Genomic DNA, 22,325 nt, shown 5'->3' on the forward strand with positions numbered 1-22,325 from the left:
GAGAATAATAGAATAAGATTAAGAAATAAGAAAACATCTGAAATATACTACTCATCTTATTTGCAGATGAAGATGCTGGAGCTCAGAATGATGAAGTGACTTATCCAATAAATTACGGATATCTAGGTGAAGGACTAGCTCTTTAAAAAGGCTATTACATTATGCATCTGAGATTTCCACATGCAGGATGGTGGAAGATGCACTCTGTCATTCTTTCTGTCCACCGATTTGTCTGGCAACTTCCCAACTGATCATGCAGCCTCTCCAATTATAACATGGCAGACAATGCTACCCATCACTACATCTCATCTTTCTTCCTGGTTGGTGTTCCTGGTTTGCAAGATTTTCACTGCTGGATTGGCATTCCTGTCTGCCTCCTCTTTGCCCTCACCCTGCTGGGGAACAGTGTAATCATTATTACTGTCCGGCTAGAGCCAAGCCTCCACCAACCTATGTACTTCTTCCTTTGCATGCTGGCAATGAACGACATGGCTCTTTCATCTTCCACAGCTCCCCAAATGCTTGGGATCTTCTGGTTCGATGCTCACAGGTTTGACTTTAATATCTGCCTCGTACAAATGTATTTTATCCACACATTTTGCATTATCGAGTCAGCCCTTCTAGTTGCCATGGCCTTTGACCGCTATGTGGCTATTTGTATCCCACTACGTTATACAACCATCCTCACAACACCCGTGGTCCTCAGGATGGGTCTAGCTGGTATGACTCGAGCTATCCTTATGGTTTTACCCTGCCCTCTTCTCATTAAGAGGCTACCATATTATACGAAATATATCATCAACCACGCCTATTGTGAGCACATGGCTGTGGTAAAACTGGCCAGTGCAAACACACTTATTAACAGAGCATATGGCATCTCTGTGGCCCTTTCAGTGATGGTTTTGGACCTAGGACTCATAGCCACATCATATATCAAAATTCTCCAGGCAGTGTTTCGGCTCTCATCTCAGAATGCCCGCTCTAAAGCACTGGGCACCTGTGCTGCCCATGTCTGCACTATACTTGTTTCCTACACACCTGCACTATTTAGTTTCTTAACACACCGCGTTGGCAAGAAGGTACCCCCAAGTGTGCACATAATCTTTGCAAGTCTGTATCTTCTCGTGCCCCCCACAGTCAATCCCTTTGTGTATGGTGTCAAGACCAAGCAGATCCGCGACCAAGTTGTGGGTCTCTTCTTCCCAAGCAGAAAGGTTTCTCAAAACTAATATATTTAAATACCACCCTGTATTGGATGAGCTAGGTTTATGCAGTCATAGTACATTAATGAATAGTTGTAACCTTGTTCTCAAAATGTTACTGCTCAATTTAGTTATGACTTGCTGCAGGAATAGGTGATATTCTGCATTTATTTGTCCCCCACCTCCCATAAAATTTTCATGTTTTCAGTTTTTATTTTAGAAGTAAAACAATGCCTCACTTTTTATTTATTTAAACTTTCAATTGATATTTTTAATTATTTGCTACTGGCATCATTTTGTCATACCATCTATTTATGATTATTTTATGCCCACATGACTAAGCCCACTGTTTTAAGAATTTAGAAAATCTCAATAATTTGGTAAATGCAATTTTTGAAAATATCTTCTTGTCCAATTCAAACTGTCAAAAAATATAGATTGAATGCTCCCTTGAGTAAAATAACATTATTTTAAAGTTTTTTTTTCACTTACTATAAAAATAACAATAATAGTATAACACTCAAATAATGAGTACTGTAAGCCTTACCATTTTCTAAGCCTTTTAAATGTATTCACTCATGTAATCCACAAAGTTACCCTGTGAAATATATTTTAGCATGTTCTCATTGTACCAATTAAGAAATGGGGCACAGACAGGTTCTATGCATTATAAAAGGCAACAAAACCAAGGACTGTGGCTTTAAAATGTGTGCTCTTAATTATTATGCAATAATATCCACCATGATGGCGTCTTCACCATATTATACATTTATGAATATGGAAGTTTATTCCACTATTTTATATTTTCTTTCCTTTACATCTACTCTTCTAGATATTGCTGTGTATTATTTGAGCCTCCCTCAAAGTTTTTGTGTCCAGTAAATTCTATTACCATCATTTGATAAACATCAAAAAAGAACTACTATTTTATTGGAGACATACCCCATCAATGCAGTCTGTTAACATTATGATGATGCTTTCCAGGCTTGAGAAAAAACTGAGGAGTCTGAAAATCTTACTCACATGAAGTTCTCTTTTCTTCTATCCTCAGTCAATATCATTTTTATTTTTGTCACTTCCGTGAAGTATTGAAATCAAAAACACACCTTTATATTCAGCTGAACAATTCATTACTTATTCAATTCAGAACTTTATTTTATTACATATGGTGTACAGAAAGTACCTTCAGATCTTCAGAGCATCTATAAATGCTCTGTCCAAAATGCCGTTTCGCTTTTAGACCATTTTCATGGGATAAGGGTCCTTGAAGTTGGAAATTAATGATTTTTGGTCAAGATTATATATTTTTTCAAGTGCATCATGAACATTTGTCTGTTCTTAAAATGAATAAGTTGTTCATCCTTTGGTATTAGTGTATTTCTGCAATAGTCATATACTTAATTATTTATTATATTTATTATATTAACTTTCTTGCATGAATTAGAAACTACTGGTGTCTTAAACTGCCCTGCTCTGCATCATATGTTAAAACAAATTCTTCAGGGAGAAGGAAAATGATATAGATAGAAACACTTTTACATAAATAGAGAGCATCAGAAAAGAATAAATGAAGGGAAAACAAATTATTTTTTATTTACTTAATAAACGTTTGTTTAAAGTAACAGAAGTAACAATATCTTGGATAATTTCATCATATGGATACACGAAATAAATAGCAACAATCTTATTAGGGATGGAAGGGATTGCGAATACTCTGTTACAAGCACTATCTGAGAAGTTCTATCATGTTATTTGGAAGGGGGTGTGGATTAGTTTTAAATGTATATTGACAATTCTAGGGCAACCAAAAAATTATAAGATGAAGTATAATTGAAATGTTACTATATGAAATTAAATTGAATCATATCAATTGCTCAATTAAAACCAGTGAAGGCAGAAAATGATGGGAAGGAAACAAAACAAAACAAAACAAAAAGGCAAGGAACAAGAGTGACAATAGAAAACAGTTAAAAATATAGTAGATATAAATCTAATTATAGCAATACTCACTTTCCCTGTGAATGGTTTAAATAGACCAATCAAAAGACAGGGATTTTCAGAGTGTGAAAATAAACGAACAAGACAGGACTTGACTATACATTGTCTACAAGAAAATTGCTTTAGATATAAATACACAGGCACCCTGTCTATGGGCCTTATTTTGGAAAAAATATGCTCCCCAATATAACAGAGCTAGACTCATTTATAATTTCCCTACAGATGGCTCTTCTACTTCTTTTATTTGAACCTAATATTAGCACTATATTTCTTAAATACATGTGCCAGAGACTTAAATCTTTGGTCTATTCATATGCTGGTTGAGTCCTGGATCTCAGCAGAATTGCAACTCTTACTCTTCAGTTCATTGGACTCACCCAAGACAACTGAAAAAAGGATGATGATGGGCAATGCACATCCCCCAAAACAGAGAGGGTGTGCAACTGCAAGCAAGACTGTTCTGTCCATCTACCCCATGAGATCAAAGTGCCCTCTCTATTGGAGGTGGGGTGGACATCACCACCCCAAAATCTTCAAGGTTATGGAATGAACAAACATAAGTGGGGAATGCACATATGAGCTAAAGTAGACATTATTATTCTAGTAATGGAAGAACTTGTAACATTGATTTAATGATAATGGGCACCAGAGTTTTTGAGGGGAAGAAAAGGGAAGAACAGTTTTAACATGGGGGCATTTTTTGGACATTGGATTTGTCCTGCATGACTTTGCAGTGATGGATATGGGCCATTATGCATTTTGTCAAAACCCATAAAATTATGTGGAGCAAAGTATAAACTAAAATGTAAATATAGTCCATGGTTGTAGCAATGCATCAATATGTGTTCATCAACTACAACAAATGTACGACACTAATGAAAGATGTTTTTAAGGTGGAAAAGTGTGGAAGGGGGAGGGGTATGTTGAAATCTACTACATTTTTGATGTAATATTTATGTAATCTAAATCTTCTTTAAAAAAATAAAGGAATGGAAAAATATATACTATGCTAACACAAATCAAAAGAATGCTGGAGTAGCTGTATTTTAGAGCAAGAAAAAATATCGGGGACAAAGAGGGTAATTAAATAATAATGATGAAGTCAATTATCTAAATTACAAAATGTGTGAGTCTAAAAACAGAGCATCAAAATTTGAGGGAAATACTGAAAGAAATACAAGAAGAAACAGGCATATTCACTATTATAGTCGGAGACATCTGCACACCTCTATTAGTAACTGACAGATCACACAGACAGAAAAATCAATAAGGATATACTTCACCTGAATAGCACCATTAATCAACTTGATCTAATTGATATTTATAAACTATTCCATCCAACAACATAATAATAAATATTTTTCTCAAGTTCACATGAAATAATCACCAAGATGGATTATTTCTGTATACACCAAGATGGATACATTCTAGACCAAAGAAAAACCTTAACACATTCTCCAAATGAAAAATAATACAAAGAATGTTTTCAGACATAAATGGAATTAAAAGAAATATCAAGAACAGAAATAGAACTGTAAAATCTATAAATATTTGAAGATTAAACAGTATACTTCTGAATAACACATTATTTTTCAAAGAAGTATCTGGAGAAAACACATTTTTCAAGTATTTTGGTCTAATGAAAAACAAAATTTTCAAGTATTTTGATCTAATGAAAATGAAAATATAACTTATGAAAATTTGTGGAATACATGGAAAGCAGTCTTAAAGGTAAAATTATAGCATTGCACCCATATGTTAGAAGAGAAGAAAGAGCTAAAAATCAATGATATAAGCTTCCATTTTAGGACACTAGAGAAATATGAGCAAGCATAAGAAAATACATAATAAAAATTAAAACAGATACATTGAATTTAAAAGTAGAAAAATAATAGAGAAAATCAAAGACTACAAATCTATTTCCCTTAAAAGATAAATAAAATTGATAAAATTTTATCCAAGCTGACCAAGAAAAAATTACTAATATCAAAATTGATGCAGTATCATCACTACTGATCTCATGGACATTAAGAGGAAATTAAAAGGATACTATAACAACTCTACTTAGATGAAGTGGACAAATACCTTGAAAGAAACAAACTGCCAAAACTCACACAAAGAGAAAGAGATATTCTGAATTGGTATGCATCTTTTAACAAATTTGAATCAATAATCAATAACCTTTCATAAAAGAAAGGATCAGTCTCTTTTTTCACTGGTGAATTATCCAAAACACTTGTGGAAGAAATAATACAAATTTTCTACCATCTTTTCCAGAACATAGAAGCAGAGGGAACCCTTCATAACTCATTCTCTGAGATTAGTGATACCCTAATAACAAAATCAGATGAATATACTACACAAAAGGGAAACTAGACAGATATATCTCAATACAATAAATGTAAAAATCCACAAAAAATATTTAACAAATCATACCCAACAATGTTTATAGCAGTTTAATAGAGATATTTATGAATTCCAAAAATCGATATTGGATTATGTTTTTAAACTGGTCTGTACCTGGGCATAATTAAATTATGATTAGGACTTTGATTGGCCATGTTAGTAGGGTAGGGACTCACAGATAAAAGACATGGTGAAGGATAGAGTTGGAGGTTTTTGATGTTGGGTCTTTAATGCTGGAGTCTTGAGCTAGAGCCCTGGGAAGTAAACACACAAAGGAGCTTGATTTTGAGGAAAGAGAAGCAAGCCCTGGGAAGAGAGGAACCCTGAGCCTGGAACACAGCAAAACCTAGGAAGAGAGGAACCCAAGAAGCCTGAATTCTTGTCAGATGCTGGCAGCCGCCTTGCCTCAACATGTGGCAAGAGACTTTGGTGAGGGAAGTAACTTATGCCTATGGCCTGTTAACTGTAAACTTCTAACCCAAATAAATAACTTTATAAAAGCCAGCAGATTTCTGGTATTTTGAATCAGCACCCCTTTGGCTGACTAATAGAATGTTAAAAAGAATTATATGTCACAGTCAATGGAGGTGATACAGAGAAACTTCTACAACTTGATAAAGAATATCTGTGAAAATAAAAACAAAAACTACATTTAACATCATATTAATACTTAGTGATGAGAAACTGATGCTTTCCTCCTAAGATTGGGAAAAGGCAGGAATTCCCCCTCTCACTGAACTTATTCAACATCACTTAGAAGTCCCACTTAGTAGAATAACACAAGAAAAGGAAAATACACAGACCTGAAAGGAAGAAATAAAACTTTGTTCATAGATAAATAGGTAAAACCCAGGGGATTTTTATGTTACTGAAATTATTCTGTATGAAACTGTCATAGTAGATATTTGACATTTTGCATTTGTAAAAACTGAATGAGCATTACAGAACAATAAGTGAAACTTAATGTATACAAATTAAAAAATCTTTTAGAAGGTTAGAGGATTCAAAGAAGAAATAAACACTCTGGATATTTAGAGGTAAGCAATGGAAGGAGGCAATAAATGCCATATAGTAATGGATAAGAGTTGGAAACATCTGATATTGTTATTAAGGTATCACTAACCTCAGAGAATGAGTTATAAAGTCTTCCCTCTGCTTCTATGTTCTGGAAAAGATGGTAGCAAATTTTTATTATTTCTTCCACAAGTGTTTTGGATAATTCACCAGTGAAAAAAGAGACTGATCTTTTCTTTTATGAAAGGTTATTAATTATTGATTCAAATTTGTTAAAAGATGCATACCAATTCAGAATATCTCTTTCTCTTTGTGTGAGTTCTGGCAGTTTGTTTCTTTCAATGTCTGATTAGCTTAATTCAGATACAGTTACACAAATAAATATTTATAGATGTGTGTATATATATACATGGATTAGGAGGCATACATATGCTTTCTTGCTTCCTCAGCTGCAGGAAGCTTAAATAAACTACATCCAATAAGAATAATCACGCTAAAGGCCTGGATCTTAGTTTCTAACACCATTCACCCAAACCAAGTCTTCTTTTACAAATGGCTAATTCTAGGACTAGGGCAGGAAAGATACAAGAAGAACGTGAAGCATCTCAGTACCGTAAAGTAGGATGTGTTCAAACACAAATACAAATACATGTGCAGACATGCATACTCATAGATATAAATAATGAAGTATGTCAAAGGGAAACAGGAATAACTGAGAGTGCTCCCAACGGCCAAACTGGAATACTCTTAATAATGAAATAAAGTAGTTTTGGATTATAAGCCAAAGTATAAAGTAAATACCCATGTATCCATACTAATATAAATGAATTATTGAAGAAATAATTAAATGGGGATGATAATCTCCCATGTAGATGAAGTACAAATAATTTATTTAGATACTCTGCCCTCTTAGAGGAGGAACATAAATCCCAACTTCTTAAGTATTGTCTGTATATAGTGATTTCCTTTCAAAGACTACAATATGGAATTAGGGATTTAAAAAAAAATTGCAATGAGAAACTTGACATACTCTCCCCCAGACAGGGATCAAGTTCAAAATCGGAGTGATAAATGAAGTCGATAGTCCGTACCTATGATATGATGTGAAAAAAATGGTACTTTACTGCTGTGATTTTCCTCCCCAAATCCCATAACCCTAATCTCATCATGAAAAAGAACATTAGACAAATTCCAATAGAAGGGCATCTTACAAAATACCTGAGCTGTACTCCTTAAAAATGTCAAGGTCATCAGAAGCAAAGAAAGGCTCAAAAACTATCAACGATAAGAAACTAAGGAGACAGGAAACTAAACACAATGTGTTATCCTAGGAGTTATCTAAAAACATAAACAGTACATTAGGTAAAAGCTAAGAAAATCTGAGTAAAATAAAGATTTTAATTATTAAGTGTCAATATTAGTTCATTAACTGTTACAAATATAACTATTTGTGTAGGTTGAATCATGAACCCCAGAATAATATATCCTTAATCTTAATCCACTCCTCTGGATGTGAACCCACTGAAAATAGGACCTTTTGAAGGTGTTTTTTTAATTAACTTGTGACCCACTTATACAGGATGGCTCTTAATCTCACTACTAGAGGCTTTATAGAGAAGGGAGAAATCCACAGGGAGAAATCCACAGGGAGGTGTAGAAGCAGTAAATCTATGCAATCCGTCAGAAAGAAAGGAGAGGACACCACCGTTTGATCAGCAAGCCAAGGAACCCAAAGATTTCCAGTCACCCAGAATGCTCCAACCCCTAGGAGGAAGCAGGCCTTTAACCTTTAAAACCATGAACCAATCACTTCTTGTTGCTAAACCAAACCATTTTGGTTTTTTTTTGGTTTTGGTTTTTTTTTGGTTTTTGTTTTTTTGTTTTTTTTTTAAAGATTTATTTATTTTATTTATTTCTCTCCCCTACCCACCCAACCCAGTTGTCTGTTCTCTGTGTCTATTTGCTGCATGTTCTTCTTTGTCTGCTTCTGTTGTCAGCAGCATGGGAATCTGTGTTTCTTTTTGTTGCGTCATCTTGTTGTGTCAGCTCTCTGTGTGTGCAGCACCATTCCTGGGCAGGCTGCACTAGCATGGGAATCTGTGTTTCTTTTTGTTGCGTCATCTTGTTGTGTCAGCTCTCTGTGTGTGCGGCACCATTCCTGGGCAGGCTGCACTTTCTTTTGCACTGGGCGGCTCCCCTACAGGGCATACTCCTTGCGTGTGGGGCTCCTCTATGCGGGTGACACCCCTGTGTGGCACGGCACTTCTTGCGCGCATCAGCACTGTGCATGGGCCAGCTCCACACGGGTTAAGGAGGCACGGGGTTTGAACCGCGGACCTCCCATGTGGTAGACAGATGCCCTAACCACTGGGCCAAGTCCACTTCCAACCAAACCATTTTGTGATAATTGTCACAGCAGCTGGGAAAATAAGACACCAGACTAGTGTTGGATTTTACTATAGAAAAACTGGATGTGGGTTATAAGGGTGATCTTTTTACTATTTTTAAAAAATTTGTAAATCTAAGTATGTTCTAAAAGATAAAGGGCATGAAAAACATTTTAATGCATTATTAAACATCTCAAACTTCTTAGTGCTCAGATCATTGTAAGATAGAAGAAAATGTAAGATCTAAAGGGTGATGATAATAATAGGGGTGATGATGATAATCATTATTACAATCATAATTTAGAGCCAAAAAAAGAGTTGGTTCACTATCATTGGAATTACTAACCTTTAGACTGAACTTTTTCTATATTAAAGAATCCCTATTTTTAATATTTTAATCAGAGGCTATACACATAAACGTATGTGTGATTTTAAGGAATTAAATACTTTGAAAGCTAAATGGTCTATGTACAAATATTCACAATTTGTGCCACTTATATCATCTATTGAATAAATGTGATTAGCTCATTATATTCCAAATATTCTCTACCATAAAATTGAAATTGTTAATTAGGAATCAGAGCCTTACTTTATTACATGCAAACATTTAAGTGTCAGTACACAAGGAAATTGAGAAAGTACAGATTCTCACAATGAACAGTATGTTTCTCAAAGTGATTTTTTGTTATCTGAGAAGAAGTAAGTTGAAAGGAAATTAAGAAGTGTCCTTTAAGAGTAGAAGCTTGGACACTTGATCTTGAATCTCTTTGGTCTTCACCCCATAAACAAGAGGTTTGAGCAAAGGTGGAAGAAGCAGGTAAATGATGGACAGAAGAACATGGATGTAGGATGGGATCTGGAATCCAAGCCTGTGTGTGAAGAAGAAGAAAGCCAGGAGATAAACCTCGAGGAAGACACAAATGTGGGCAATAAATGTGTTAAAGGCCTTGAGCCTGGCTTCCTTTTGAGGCAGGTTGAAGACAGTTATAAATATTCAGGTATAAGAAAGTGTGATGGAGATGATATCGAATCCAAGTATACTGAAAGCCATAAACAGTCCATAGATCTTGATTCGAACATCCTCTGCTGCCAACTTCATGGCAGCCATGGGCTCACAGTATGAATGGGAGACCACAGTGGTCCAGTAAAATTTGAGCCGGCATTTGATAAGAATGATACATGGAGTGACAAGAAGGGCAAATCTGAGTGTCACCCCAAACCCAATCTGAGTAAGAAGTTGGTGTGTAAAAATAGTTTGATGTCTCAGGGGATCACAGATTTCCACATAGTGGTCCAGGGCCATGGCCAGCAGAATACCTGACTCAATACACTGAAAGGTGTGGATGAACCACATCTGCAAGAGACAGGCTTCAAAATAGATCTCTGCTAGATGGAACCAGAAGATGCCTAGCATTTTAGGTAGGATACATGTGCTGAGAGCAATGTCTGTTGCTCCAAGCATTGCCTAGAGGAGATATGTAGGCACATGGAGGCTGCACTCAGATTTGATGATGACCAGGAACAAGGAATTCCCAATCAGAACAAAGATGTACACAGTACAGAAAGGAATCCCAATTCGGAACTGCACAGACTCCAAACCAGGGATTCCAAGCAGGGTCAGCGAGGAGGGACGAAGATTTTGCCATTGAGCTTGAACATGTTGACACAGAGCTGCTGATTAAGGCTAGCAGAATTTTTCAGTTTATTCTCTTCTATTTCCTGTTTTCACCTGGATTTATAAAATCAGAGTTTGAATGTGGCTTCAAAACGCATGTTGGCAAACATGATTACTTACTGGTCGGGCAATTAAAGTAAGTTCTGGAATATAGGTATGGGCTCCCAGAAAGGATCTTCTCTGCACGACTCCTCTCCTCCCTTTACCCTAGCAAACATACACACACATGCACATGCGCGCACACACACATGCTCATCTACTCTTGGGCAATCCCAGACTCACTACTGAGAGAAGACACAGTCACTTCTAGTTCATATCAGTACATGTGGTTTGTATATAATCATTTGAAACATCTGTTTGGTTTCTAAGTTAACAGGATTTGGGGAGTTAAGTAATGTACCCTGCGGCGGCTTGCTCGGTCGGTAGAGGTGGGGTCTGGCTGTGGATGAGGGGTCGGTCCAGCTTAGGATGAGGGGTCGGTCCCACTTGGGACGAGGGGTCAGTCCCACTTGGGACGAGAGGTCGGTCCGGCAGCAGACGAGGGGTCGGTCTCACAAGGGTTGCGCGGTTTGGCTGACGGGGTCGCCCGGCAAAGCCGGCAATGAAGGGGTTGCCCCGAGAAGCAGGCGACGAACTGGGGACAAGGGAGGCCAGGCCCTTGTCGGGGGCTCTCAGGACTGGAGGGCGCAGGGCAGAAGAACTACCGTGGAGACAAGGTAAACACGCAAGTCCACTTTATTGAGGGAGAGGCAACAGTTTTATAGGGGCTGGGGAAGGCTGATTGGTGGAAGCCACGCCCTGTTCTGATTGGTTGCCGGAGAAAGGTCAGTGGGCGGTACTGGACGGGGGAGGGGTGGTGATTAGGGATTGGCTGTTGCTGTTGCTGGGGGAAGTGGCAGGGTTTAGTGATTGGTGGCTGCTGTTGCTGGGGTAGAGGGCAGACTGGAGTTTCCCGCCCACGCCTGGCTGTTGCTGCTGTCGGGGGGAGGGAAAAGGGCAGACTGGATTTTTCCACTCACGCATGGCTGTTGCTGCTGTCGGGGGAGGGGAAAAGGGCAGACTGGAATTTTCCGCCCTGCGCCTGCGCAAGGAGAAAGAAGAAGAAGGGTGCCGCCCCACAGGCATTGTGTGGCGCCATCCGGGAGGAGGGGCGGCCGCGGAAGCATGGCTGCCGAGAAGGGGAGACCCGAGGGCACTCTGTGCCCATGCCGAGCTCCCTTCAGGGGTGGCGGTGAGTCTGACCAGCCACCCTATTATGGGGGCAGCGGCTTGGCCTGCCGCGGCTGCTCCCCCGCCAGGCCAGCAAACCACACTTCAGCCCGAGGGGTGACCACATTTCCCCCTTCTTTTCAAATAAGGGCCAGGATGGCAGCAGCAACAAGTAGCCGAGGCCCAAGAGGCAGTAAGCAATGAGGGAAGCGGGGCTGAAGAGGGAGGTGAGTATGATGGGGATATAAATGTACAATTTAGGGGGTGGTATCTTGCCGTTGCAAGCAAGGGTGGCCAATGTCCAATTCTTGTTGATCTCGGTGGCTATAAGACCCATCTGCTGTTAAAAGTCCAGGGTGACCGCGCGTTACAGGTAGTTGATCTCTTCTTGGCAGCGAAGAGCGGCAGAGGCAGACTGTGTGATGGTGTGGAGGATCGCAGCTGTGAGGACAAGTCGCGTCAGGGCACCAGCAGCGGTGGTGGCGGCAGCGTCGGGAGTGGTGGAGACGTAGGCGAGGACAACAGGAAGGCCAAAGTCTCCACCGGCGCGAGAGAGGCCGATGTTAACAGGGCGGGCCGACATGAGGCGGCCCAATCTGCAATGCAATGGGGGTTCAAGCAAAAAAGGAGGGGGGCAGGGGACGATAAAGGACACTTTGGATGGCTGAGAAGAGGAGTGAGGTCGAGACAGGAGGAAGCTCCGCAGAAGTATGGGGAGGCAAGAGTAGAAATGTTATTGGATGCTAGAAAGCAGGCCGCAGGCCGGGTAAAGCGGGTTGCGGGCCGCTTAGCGGGGCTGGAGCTGCTTGAGAGCGATGGCAGGCATGGGGGGCCGCGGTTACAGAAGACTTGGGGCTGTTTCAAAGAGATCTTACACCAGTGAGTGTCTAGGAGACCAGCGAGGGCCCGAACTTGTGGGGCTTGCTTAGCAGATAGGATGTTACCCATTGCTAATGGCCTTTTGGAGCCGATAAGAAAAGGGGCCCTTACCTTGAGTGCGCGGCGATGGGAGCCGAGGTGCGCGGTGAGACGAGGGGTCGGAGCCGGTGGGGCTGCGATGGTGGTCGCAGGCCAAGAGAAGGCCCCGACGAGGGGAGGGCGGAACGACGAGCAGTGGAGCAAGGCAAAGGGGAGCAAGCACAGAGGGGAGGAGGCAGAGGTGAAGGCAGGGGTGGAGGTGCTCAGGCACGCGCTCCTGAGAGTTTTATTGGTGCCTCTTAATCATAGCAGGTCGGTATTAGCCCCCGACATGGAAGGAGAAAGCCATCCAGCGATTCTCCCAGACCGCCGTGGATCGTATGAGGTCACCAAGGTTCAGGAGCAGCAATGCAGAGTGAAAAGATAGGGGTGAGAAGAGAGGAGGGCATAGGGCTGTGGTAGGGTTACTTCAGACGTGCAAGCACGCGCTCCCGAGAAATCCAAGGCTCCTCTTAATCATAGCAGGTCGGTATAAGCCCCCGACATGGAAGGAGAAAGCCATCCAGCGATTCTCCCAGACCGCTGTGGATCGTATGAGGTAGCCAAGGCTCAGGTAGCAGCAATGTTGCACAAGAGAAGTCCCAAGGTGAGAAGAGAGGAGGGGGGGGCCGCCAGGTTATGGAGTGAGGCTGTGGTGGAGTTGCCTTGCCCCACGTTGGGCGCCAGCTGCGGCGGCTTGCTCGGTCGGTAGAGGTGGTGTCTGGCTGCGGACGAGGGGTCGGTCCAGCTTTGGACGAGGGGTCGGTCCCACTTGGGACGAGGGGTCGGTCCGGCAGCAGACGAGGGGTCGGTCTCACAGGGGTTGCGCAGTTTGGCTGACGGGGTCGCCTGGCAAAGCCGGCAACGAAGGGCTCGCCCAGAGAAGCAGGCGACGAACTGGGGACAAGGGAGGCCAGGCCCTTGTCGGGGGCTCTCAGGACTGGAGGGCGCAGGGCAGAAGAACTACCGTGGAGACAAGGTAAACACGCAAGTCCACTTTATTGAGGGAGAGGCAACAGTTTTATAGGGGCTGGGGAAGGCTGATTGGTGGAAGCCACGCCCTGTTCTGATTGGTTGCCGGAGAAAGGTCAGTGGGCGGTACTGGACGGGGGAGGGGTGGTGATTAGGGATTGGCTGTTGCTGTTGCTGGGGGAAGTGGCAGGGTTTAGTGATTGGTGGCTGCTGTTGCTGGGGTAGAGGGCAGACTGGAGTTTCCCGCCCACGCCTGGCTGTTGCTGCTGTCGGGGGGAGGGAAAAGGGCAGACTGGATTTTTCCACTCACGCATGGCTGTTGCTGCTGTCGGGGGAGGGGAAAAGGGCAGACTGGAATTTTCCGCCCTGCGCCTGCGCAAGGAGAAAGAAGAAGAAGGGTGCCGCCCCACAGGCATTGTGTGGCGCCATCCGGGAGGAGGGGCGGCCGCGGAAGCATGGCTGCCGAGAAGGGGAGACCCGAGGGCACTCTGTGCCCATGCCGAGCTCCCTTCAGGGGTGGCGGTGAGTCTGACCAGCCACCCTATTATGGGGGCAGCGGCTTGGCCTGCCGCGGCTGCTCCCCCGCCAGGCCAGCAAACCACACTTCAGCCCGAGGGGTGACCGCAGTACCCCAAATATCTATTTTCCAGTGTTTTTAGCCATGAAGCATTTATTCATTTAGTCAGTCAGCTAGGTAGATGGAAAGAAAGAATACTCCCTATTTCAGGAGCTTTTTAAGTCAATGAGAAAATAAGAAGTTATACAATAGGGTCTTTAACCTCAAGAAAGCCAAGGATTTATTTGAGGCAGAGTCACAGTATAAGCCTAAAAATGTACATATGTGGCATGCAGAAGAGCTTGTAACAGAATATATTAAACAGGACTTTACCTCATAGTTGGATTCTAATGAAATTTTGTCCAGAAATCTGGATAAAACAAAATATTTTAGAGATAATAAATAAATAAAATCAGAAGGCCAAAGGTTGAGCAAGGCAAATTTAGATATGAGGAAAACTTGATACTTGAATCATATCATCTTATAAAAACTTGAACCTGCAAATTTTTTAGTTAATGGAATAATGGCTAAGAATTAAAACTTGCTATGCAATGAATTTCTCCTGAAGAAATTTCCATTAACAAAAGCTCATCAATAAATAATTAAAAAAAAATGTGTACACGAAGTAGCTAATCTTAGTTAATTTAGTTAAATAAATCAAATAATAAAATGAGAAACAAAAATACCTCCAAGGTATGATACAATATTGAAAAGGACACTGTATTTTTTAATGGGATTCTGTTTATAATATGATTTCTTGACAAAAATCACCCTGATTTCATATATTCTTCTTAAGATGGTTATTATTCTTCATTTAAATGGGGTGTGTAAAGTGTCTTGAATTCCAGATCCTCATTTAACCCAGCTTGGCAGACAATAAAGGATAAAGTTTGGCTGTACAAGGTAATGGGTAAATATGTTCAATAAAATGATGCAAATTTAAAGTTTTTGAGGTTGACCCCTTAATGACAGTGTGATATTTTCACAAAATGCTAATCCATATCTTTCCCATTTTATCTCCCCTTCTCCTTTCTTTTTCTATATAAACCACCCTTAGAAATATTACAAGCTTAGGCTCTGGTTTGGTGTCATTTATTCTGTTAATGGATGTGTTAGTATTTGCGCCAATTTATACATTTTCTTGCAATTCCCTTTTATGATATATTATAATCCCCTGGAAATTTACTTTTCTGTCTTACATTGAAATTTACCACACTATTAATATAGAATTCAGTTAAGTTCTCCATCCTTTCATTGACTATAATATGTATACTGTGAGAGGGCTGGGTTAACAAAAATTAAGATGCAAAAATTGAGGCTGTTCTCTTTTGACTCCTTTATTTTGCAGCTCCATTTTAACCCCAGAACTTTGGCCTTATGATTTTACCACACCATGTGTGGATAAATCATGTATATGCTACATATATATCATTAAACTAATAATAATTCTGTTGCTCTATACATACATGTTGGACACTAGCTTTTATTTTTTTATTTATAATGATCAATCTTGATAAAATTAGACAATTTCTATTTCTTTGGGTCTTCACTTTGCTCAAGGTAATTCTTCTCCAAGAAGTTCCATGCCAGATATAGCTATATGAGGCACTCACAAATTGCCCCCTATTTAATTTCAGTATAAACTGAATACTATATCTGAAGACATACTTCTTTGAAAGAACATGAAATTATGTGTATGCAAAAGTTAGATGATCTCCTCCTAGATCATCTTTGTGTTGAAGGATCAATTAAATGAAAATATTAATTCTTTAATGCCCTAACATTTGCTTAGGATGCTTAATAGAGAATCCAAGACTGAGAAACTATGTACTCATTGATACATAGAGTTAACATTAGCTTCTCTGTCAGATAGTCTCTAAATCTCCATGGACCCAAAAGATATGCTGACTCACTGGGCTGATCTAATCATTCTCTTCCTCTTCTCTAGTTATTTCTCTGATTCACTCATTCTGCCCTAATCATACCTACTCCATTGATGGAGGGGGAGAGGGGGAGGGGGAGAGGGAGAGAAGGAGGGCTGAGAGAGAGAGAGACTCCTAAAACCTTAGGCACTTCAGGGGAGTAAATCCAAAATTTTTGGTACTGTATGCAGTATCAACAGAACACTGTCAGTGAGGTAGGAGCTTTTCTGTAGGTCCTCCATCATATCCATATACAACAACAAGAAAAGAAACAGACAAACTCAAATTTTCTCTACCTTCAAGATGTTTTCCTTTTGGTTGGAGAAGGATGAAACAGCTACAAGGAAGTTGGCATACGTCAACTGTATAGTTGTACAGAAGTCTGCTTATAAGTAAACAATTTCAAACAAATGGGGTCAAATATAGCCAACCAACCTTGTTTTAGCATATCCCTGCCTCACCCTTACACAATTTCCATGGAAACCATAATAAAGATGCTTATTCAGTTCCCTGTGCATACTCTGCCTCATGACTGCCCCTTGATCTTTCCTCATGTCTCAAAGATGGCATGCTGCATTTTCCCCATGGAACTGTGAGTATAATAAATCTTTAAAACTCTTCTGGTCTCTCTCTTTAGAACTGCACATGGTTTTACCAATATAGTTGGTGCAGTAAGCATAGTAGACTAGTCTCAGACAGGAGAGAGGTGTCATTAGGTGTCTCTTGGCTTCTTAATTGGATTTGCCAGATGTCAGAAGAGGACTGGGAATGTATAGCTGACTTCTGGAATGAAATGCTTGCTCTTTATCTGCTATGTGCTTCAAGTTTTGCCATTACCTTCCATCCTAAATTATGAAACTCAAAATCAAGAGTACTACAAGTTTCCACTGCTTGCACACGAGTTGGAGGCCTCACCTAGCCCTGGTACCTTAGCATCCGAGAGTGAGAACCTCAACCAATAAGCTCATGAATGTCTTCCCCAAAGGGAACAGAGCTATACTTCCTCCTGTACCATGGCACGGGCCTGATCAACAGCAACAGCAAGTGGCTGGATACTTCTGAGTCATAATTTTGTGAGGCTCAGGTGGCACGTGGTTTGATATGGAGCACCTCCTTCACTGGGATGACTCTCTTTTAAAAGCAGTATGGCTAGGGCCAATGGCCTCTGCAATTTTGTGTGTGTGTGGGGATATGGTTTTTATTTTTTTCTGCTTTATTTTCTTTAAATGTTACATTCAGAAAATATGAGGTCCCCATATACCCCCCCCACCCCTCTCACCCCACCCCTTCCAACAACCTCTTCCATTGTTGTGGCACATTCACTGCATCTGGAGAATACATTCTGGAGCACCACTGCTCCACAAAGACAGTGGTCCACATTGTAGTGCACACTCCTTGTGTCTATTGCACATCATCCCTCAGCCTGATGTACTATCAAGGTATACATCTTTGGAGACTACCGGCATAAAACTCCTAAGGACATTTCGATATCACCTGATAATATAAATCTCTCAGTCTTTCAATTGGGCTCTTAATGATCTGGCCTAGTGACATGCAAAGGATCACTTAGGCCAAAACAAAAGCCACCTGGATGCTGATCCCAACCCTCTCCAAGGTAGACTGGGACCCTAGAAAGAAGAGCTGCTAACACTCCCTGGCATTTATCTGGTGAATACATAAAGGGTAGAGACAGTGGGGGATAAGCAGGAGAACAAAACCAAAACTAGCAATTTTACTCATATAGAGATACAGTCCATTTTAAGGGATTTTGCACAGAGATAATGAGAAGGGGGCAGATTGGATTCTTTAAGATAGGGTCAGAGTTATAGGGGTCAGTGGAAGAGATGCACCAGTTACGTGGTAAAACATGAAATAAAAATAAAATATATTATAATACACTGAGGAATCTATAAAATTTACATGCTCAATTTTTACATAAAATTGATATATTCACTGTTCAAAATGGCTGCTCTTACAAGAAAAAAGGGAAGATTAAAGGGAATGTTAAAATAAAAATTGAAGAGAGTTGAAAGTCTTTTATAAATAAGTTTACTGAATCATTTCTCTTATTACATGGGATATTAGCTGCTTGGAAAAAGTTTTACCCCATGGTGGTAGTTATAAGTGCCAAAGCAGACAACGTGTAAAAGACCCTTGATGAAGCTTGGCCTCTCCTCCATAAAATTGGCAAGTTTCCTTGGGTCTATCAGTTTGCTGAACACCCTAACTCTAAGCATCCCAAGGTTATTACCAACTCAGAAGCCACACCTTTTGACTCAGAATCTAATGATTTATTTTTGTAAGAGCACCATTGTGTGGAAGTGAACCCTATGATTAGTAGGACCCTATAGTAAGAGAAGTCGTGGATGGAGTTGATTTGGTATCACAACACAAAGGCAAAAGCAAAAGTCCTTGTTTATCAATAACCTCCAAAAGATAGACAAAGGATGAGGCTCCAGGGTCTCTATCCTCAAATGGCAGTCAAGAGACCTTGGGTTACCTAATGAGTTAAACACTAGACAGTGCAATTGGAAATTAAAACTCAAGGAGGTGTTATATGTTTTGTAAGCAAAACCTATGCAGGGGTCTCCCAGTGGGGGAACACCTACTCCTAATACGGCACTTACTTCCAATATGTAGGCATCTCCCCTACCATCTGAAGTGTTGAATGAGATCCCTTATTCTGATCCCTACCTAGGGATTTAATGGTTCCCCAGTGTATGTCCCAATTGACTATATATGACCTTGTTGGGGCACTGGGGCCCGTGTATTAATCAACTCAATCACTGTTAATTCCAGTCAAGCCTTCCCTATTTAAAATGGAGTTCTTTTTTTTTAATTTTTTTATTTTTTATTGACTTTGTAATAATATTACATTAAAAATATATATGTGAGGTCCCATTCAACCCCACCCCCCCACCCCCCCTCTCCCCCCCGCCAATAACACTCGTTCCCATCGTCATGACACATCCATTGGATTTGGTAAGTACATCTTTGGGCACCTCTGCACCTCATATACATTGGTTCACATCATGGCCCATACTCTCCTCTATTCCATCATGTAGGCCCTGTGAGGATTTACAATGTCCGGTGATTACCTCTGAAGCACCATCCAGGGCAGCTCCATGTCCTGAAGACGCCTCCACCTCTCATCTCTTCCTGCCTTTCCCCATACCCTTTGTCCATTATGTCCACTTTTCCCAATCCAATGCCACCTCTTCTATGTGGACACTGGATTGGTTGTGTCCATTGCACCTTTATGTCAAGAGGAGGCTCAGATTCCACCTGGATGCTGGATGCAATCCTCCCATTTTCAGTTGTAATCACTCTAGGCTCCATGGTGTGGTGGTTGTCCTTCTTCACCTCCATCTTAGCTGAGTGTGGTAAGTCCAATAAATCAGATTGTAGGTGCTGGAGTCTGTTGAGGCTCAGGATCTGGCTATCACATTGTCAGTCCAGAGATTCAAATCCCCTAAATATATCTTAAACCCCAACATTAACTGCACCTCCAGCACATTAGCATGAAAGTCTTATGAAGGGAGATCCCATCTGAGTCCAGATTCATCACACATAAACACCATTTCCAAAGAGGGGCCATCTGCCCTGGTAGTTAACCCCATCGGCCATGACCATAACTCCCATGGGTCTCTTTAGCAAAATGGAGTTCTTTTTAACCTACAAGGTATTTTCAGACAAACCATTAATGGGTGTGGGAGGCCCATTTACTACCATTGGCACAATTAAATTAGCATTGCTGTCATTCGTGGAGCCCCCTTTTCCTAGGAATAGATGCCATTGCTAGTAATGTGCTTAAGTGGAACAAGATCATATCTTAGGTAGAGCTAGTGGGAGGTACAAAATAAGAGCCTTTTTGAGTTACAACTGGTATAAAGATCGTTAACTCGCTGCAATATCATATAAGAAAAGGTCTGAGGTACTGCAGCCCATAATAAAGATTTATTAACTGAATGTGTTATCAAATTATTTCTTCTATCAACTAACTTTTTATGGCAGTTTTAAAGGCAGACAAAAATATGGGGACATTCAGTTAATTGCTGTAACTTGAATAACGTTCTTTCACCCCTAAAGGATCCCATTGCCTAACATTATTGAGATTATTGGCCGTGGATACAAGTGTCTGTGGACTGACCACACATACACAAAGAAACTGAACAAAAGGCCTCGGTCTGGAAAGGAGACAGAAATTTCAAGAGAGATACATCATCTAAAGATGGGTAGGAGACAGGACTGGCTCAAGTGAACTGAATCCAGACATATTTATATTTATTCACATAGTTTAAAAACACCTTGACTATTGTTTCAATCCTCATCATGATTGGTGTAAGCTGAGAAGAGCTGACCCCAGATACTATGGGTTATCATGTGCATTTAGTTCTTTGAATGTGATGAAGTGAATGAAGCAGAGAAAGGATGGGCACCCAGAGGACTTAGTGGTGTTTTTCTGTGGTTAATATAGCTAATAATTTTATTCGGTTACCATTTCTAAATCTTCCCAACTACAATTTGATTTCACTTTTGAGGGCACTCAATATACATTTACCTGGCTCTTCATGGCATAGCTCAGTGGTTCAAGAATGACCCACAATCACTGCCATCAAGATTTAACGTCACTCTCCTTCAAAGACTAGATTTTGGCATTATGTTGATATTTTAAGGCCTTACTCAAGAAAAGGTAGGTCAAGATTTGTAGTCCTTGACCTACCTAGAATATCTTGAAAGTTCTGTGAAGTTTATGGGTGTGACGTGGTCATCAGAGGGTAAAACAATTCAGGAGGCCACTAAACAACTTTTACTATTACAGCCCCCTCAAACTTTAAAAGCAAGCTCATTATCTTATCTTTTAGAGACAACAGAATCCCAATTTGTCTATTTTACTCCAACCACTTTATCACCATACTCACAAATTCTGCAGTGAAAGGTTTCTTAGCAGGGAGTACTACAATTTTTTAACAGGCCATGAACAGGCCTTCACTCTGGTGCCATCTGGGTCTTTTGGTTGAGGCCCTGTCCACCATGGACTATACCTCTTGGACTCTATGGGTCCCCATGGGGGCTATGGATTAAGTGGCTACCACAAGCCAGCTTGAGATATTCTCCCATAAAGAGACAAATGCTTGCTGCATACTGGGCCCTATTGGAGTGTCAGCCGAAGGACACAAATTCCTATCATGCCATGGGTCCGAGAACCCCAGATTAGGCATCTTTGCCTGGACTGAAGACTTTCTGGACAAATGGAAATGGTATGTTCAGGATAGGACTAAATATGACACTGGGAGTTTTTCCAAATTCAAGGAGAATGTGCCTTCTACCATACTCAGCTCCCTTCCCAAAGACACCACAGAGTTTGCTCCCTTAGCAAATTGAAGAGTCCCTTGAAAGGAACTGTTTTACCTGGAAAGGGAACTGGTCTAGTCCACTGATTGGAGCACCACCATTAAATGGAAATGAGTGTCCCAGTGGGTAGTGGCATTCCATACCTCGTTGGGTACATCTTTAGTTTGAGATGGATCCCAGGGTTAGGCACAGTGGCTGGATTAGAAGCAGTCCACTTGGTCCTCAAAGATGTGCTTAAAAGACTCTAATTCAGGTTTGTGTTTTTACTAACTTACGGGTGGTAGCTAATAGGCTAGATATTTGGTCAAGACTATTAATGAAGGACAAATTTTATAACAAGTTAAGCTACTCTGGGACATCCACATTTGGTAGGCTTCACAGATTTTATATTTCTTATTTGTATTAGTGAGGGTTCTCTAGAGAAACAGAATCAATAAGAGATATGTGTCAGTAGTATGCAATTCTGTAAGAGTCTGTCATGCAGCTCTGGGGATGCACAAGTCCAGGTCCACAGACAGACCAGAACCAGGGGCTGCAATGAAAGTCCAATGAAAGTTCTTGACAAGTTCTGGGAGATGTTGACTGTCCAAAGACAAGCTGAGAAATTACCTCTCAACGCTGGAATCACTTCCCTTTTTTAGGGATTTAATTGATTGGGTTTAGTGTCACACA

General features: G+C 40.7%; 1 protein-coding gene and 1 pseudogene across 1 annotated transcript; one reads left to right on the forward strand and one right to left on the reverse strand.

Moving 5' to 3' along the window:
* The first annotated feature begins 275 nt into the window (after positions 1–275).
* LOC101437634 (olfactory receptor 52P1-like) lies at positions 276–1,229 on the forward strand. The gene has a single exon (XM_004450594.1). It carries the CDS (start codon positions 276–278, stop codon positions 1,227–1,229), a length of 954 nt encoding a protein of 317 aa, XP_004450651.1.
* An 8,493-nt stretch (positions 1,230–9,722) lies between these two features.
* LOC101435090 (olfactory receptor 52A5-like) lies at positions 9,723–10,666 on the reverse strand (annotated as a pseudogene).
* Between the last annotated feature and the right edge of the window lie 11,659 nt (positions 10,667–22,325).

Source organism: Dasypus novemcinctus, chromosome 10 (assembly GCF_030445035.2).
Source record: "Dasypus novemcinctus isolate mDasNov1 chromosome 10, mDasNov1.1.hap2, whole genome shotgun sequence".
Lineage (NCBI taxonomy): Eukaryota > Metazoa > Chordata > Mammalia > Cingulata > Dasypodidae > Dasypus > Dasypus novemcinctus.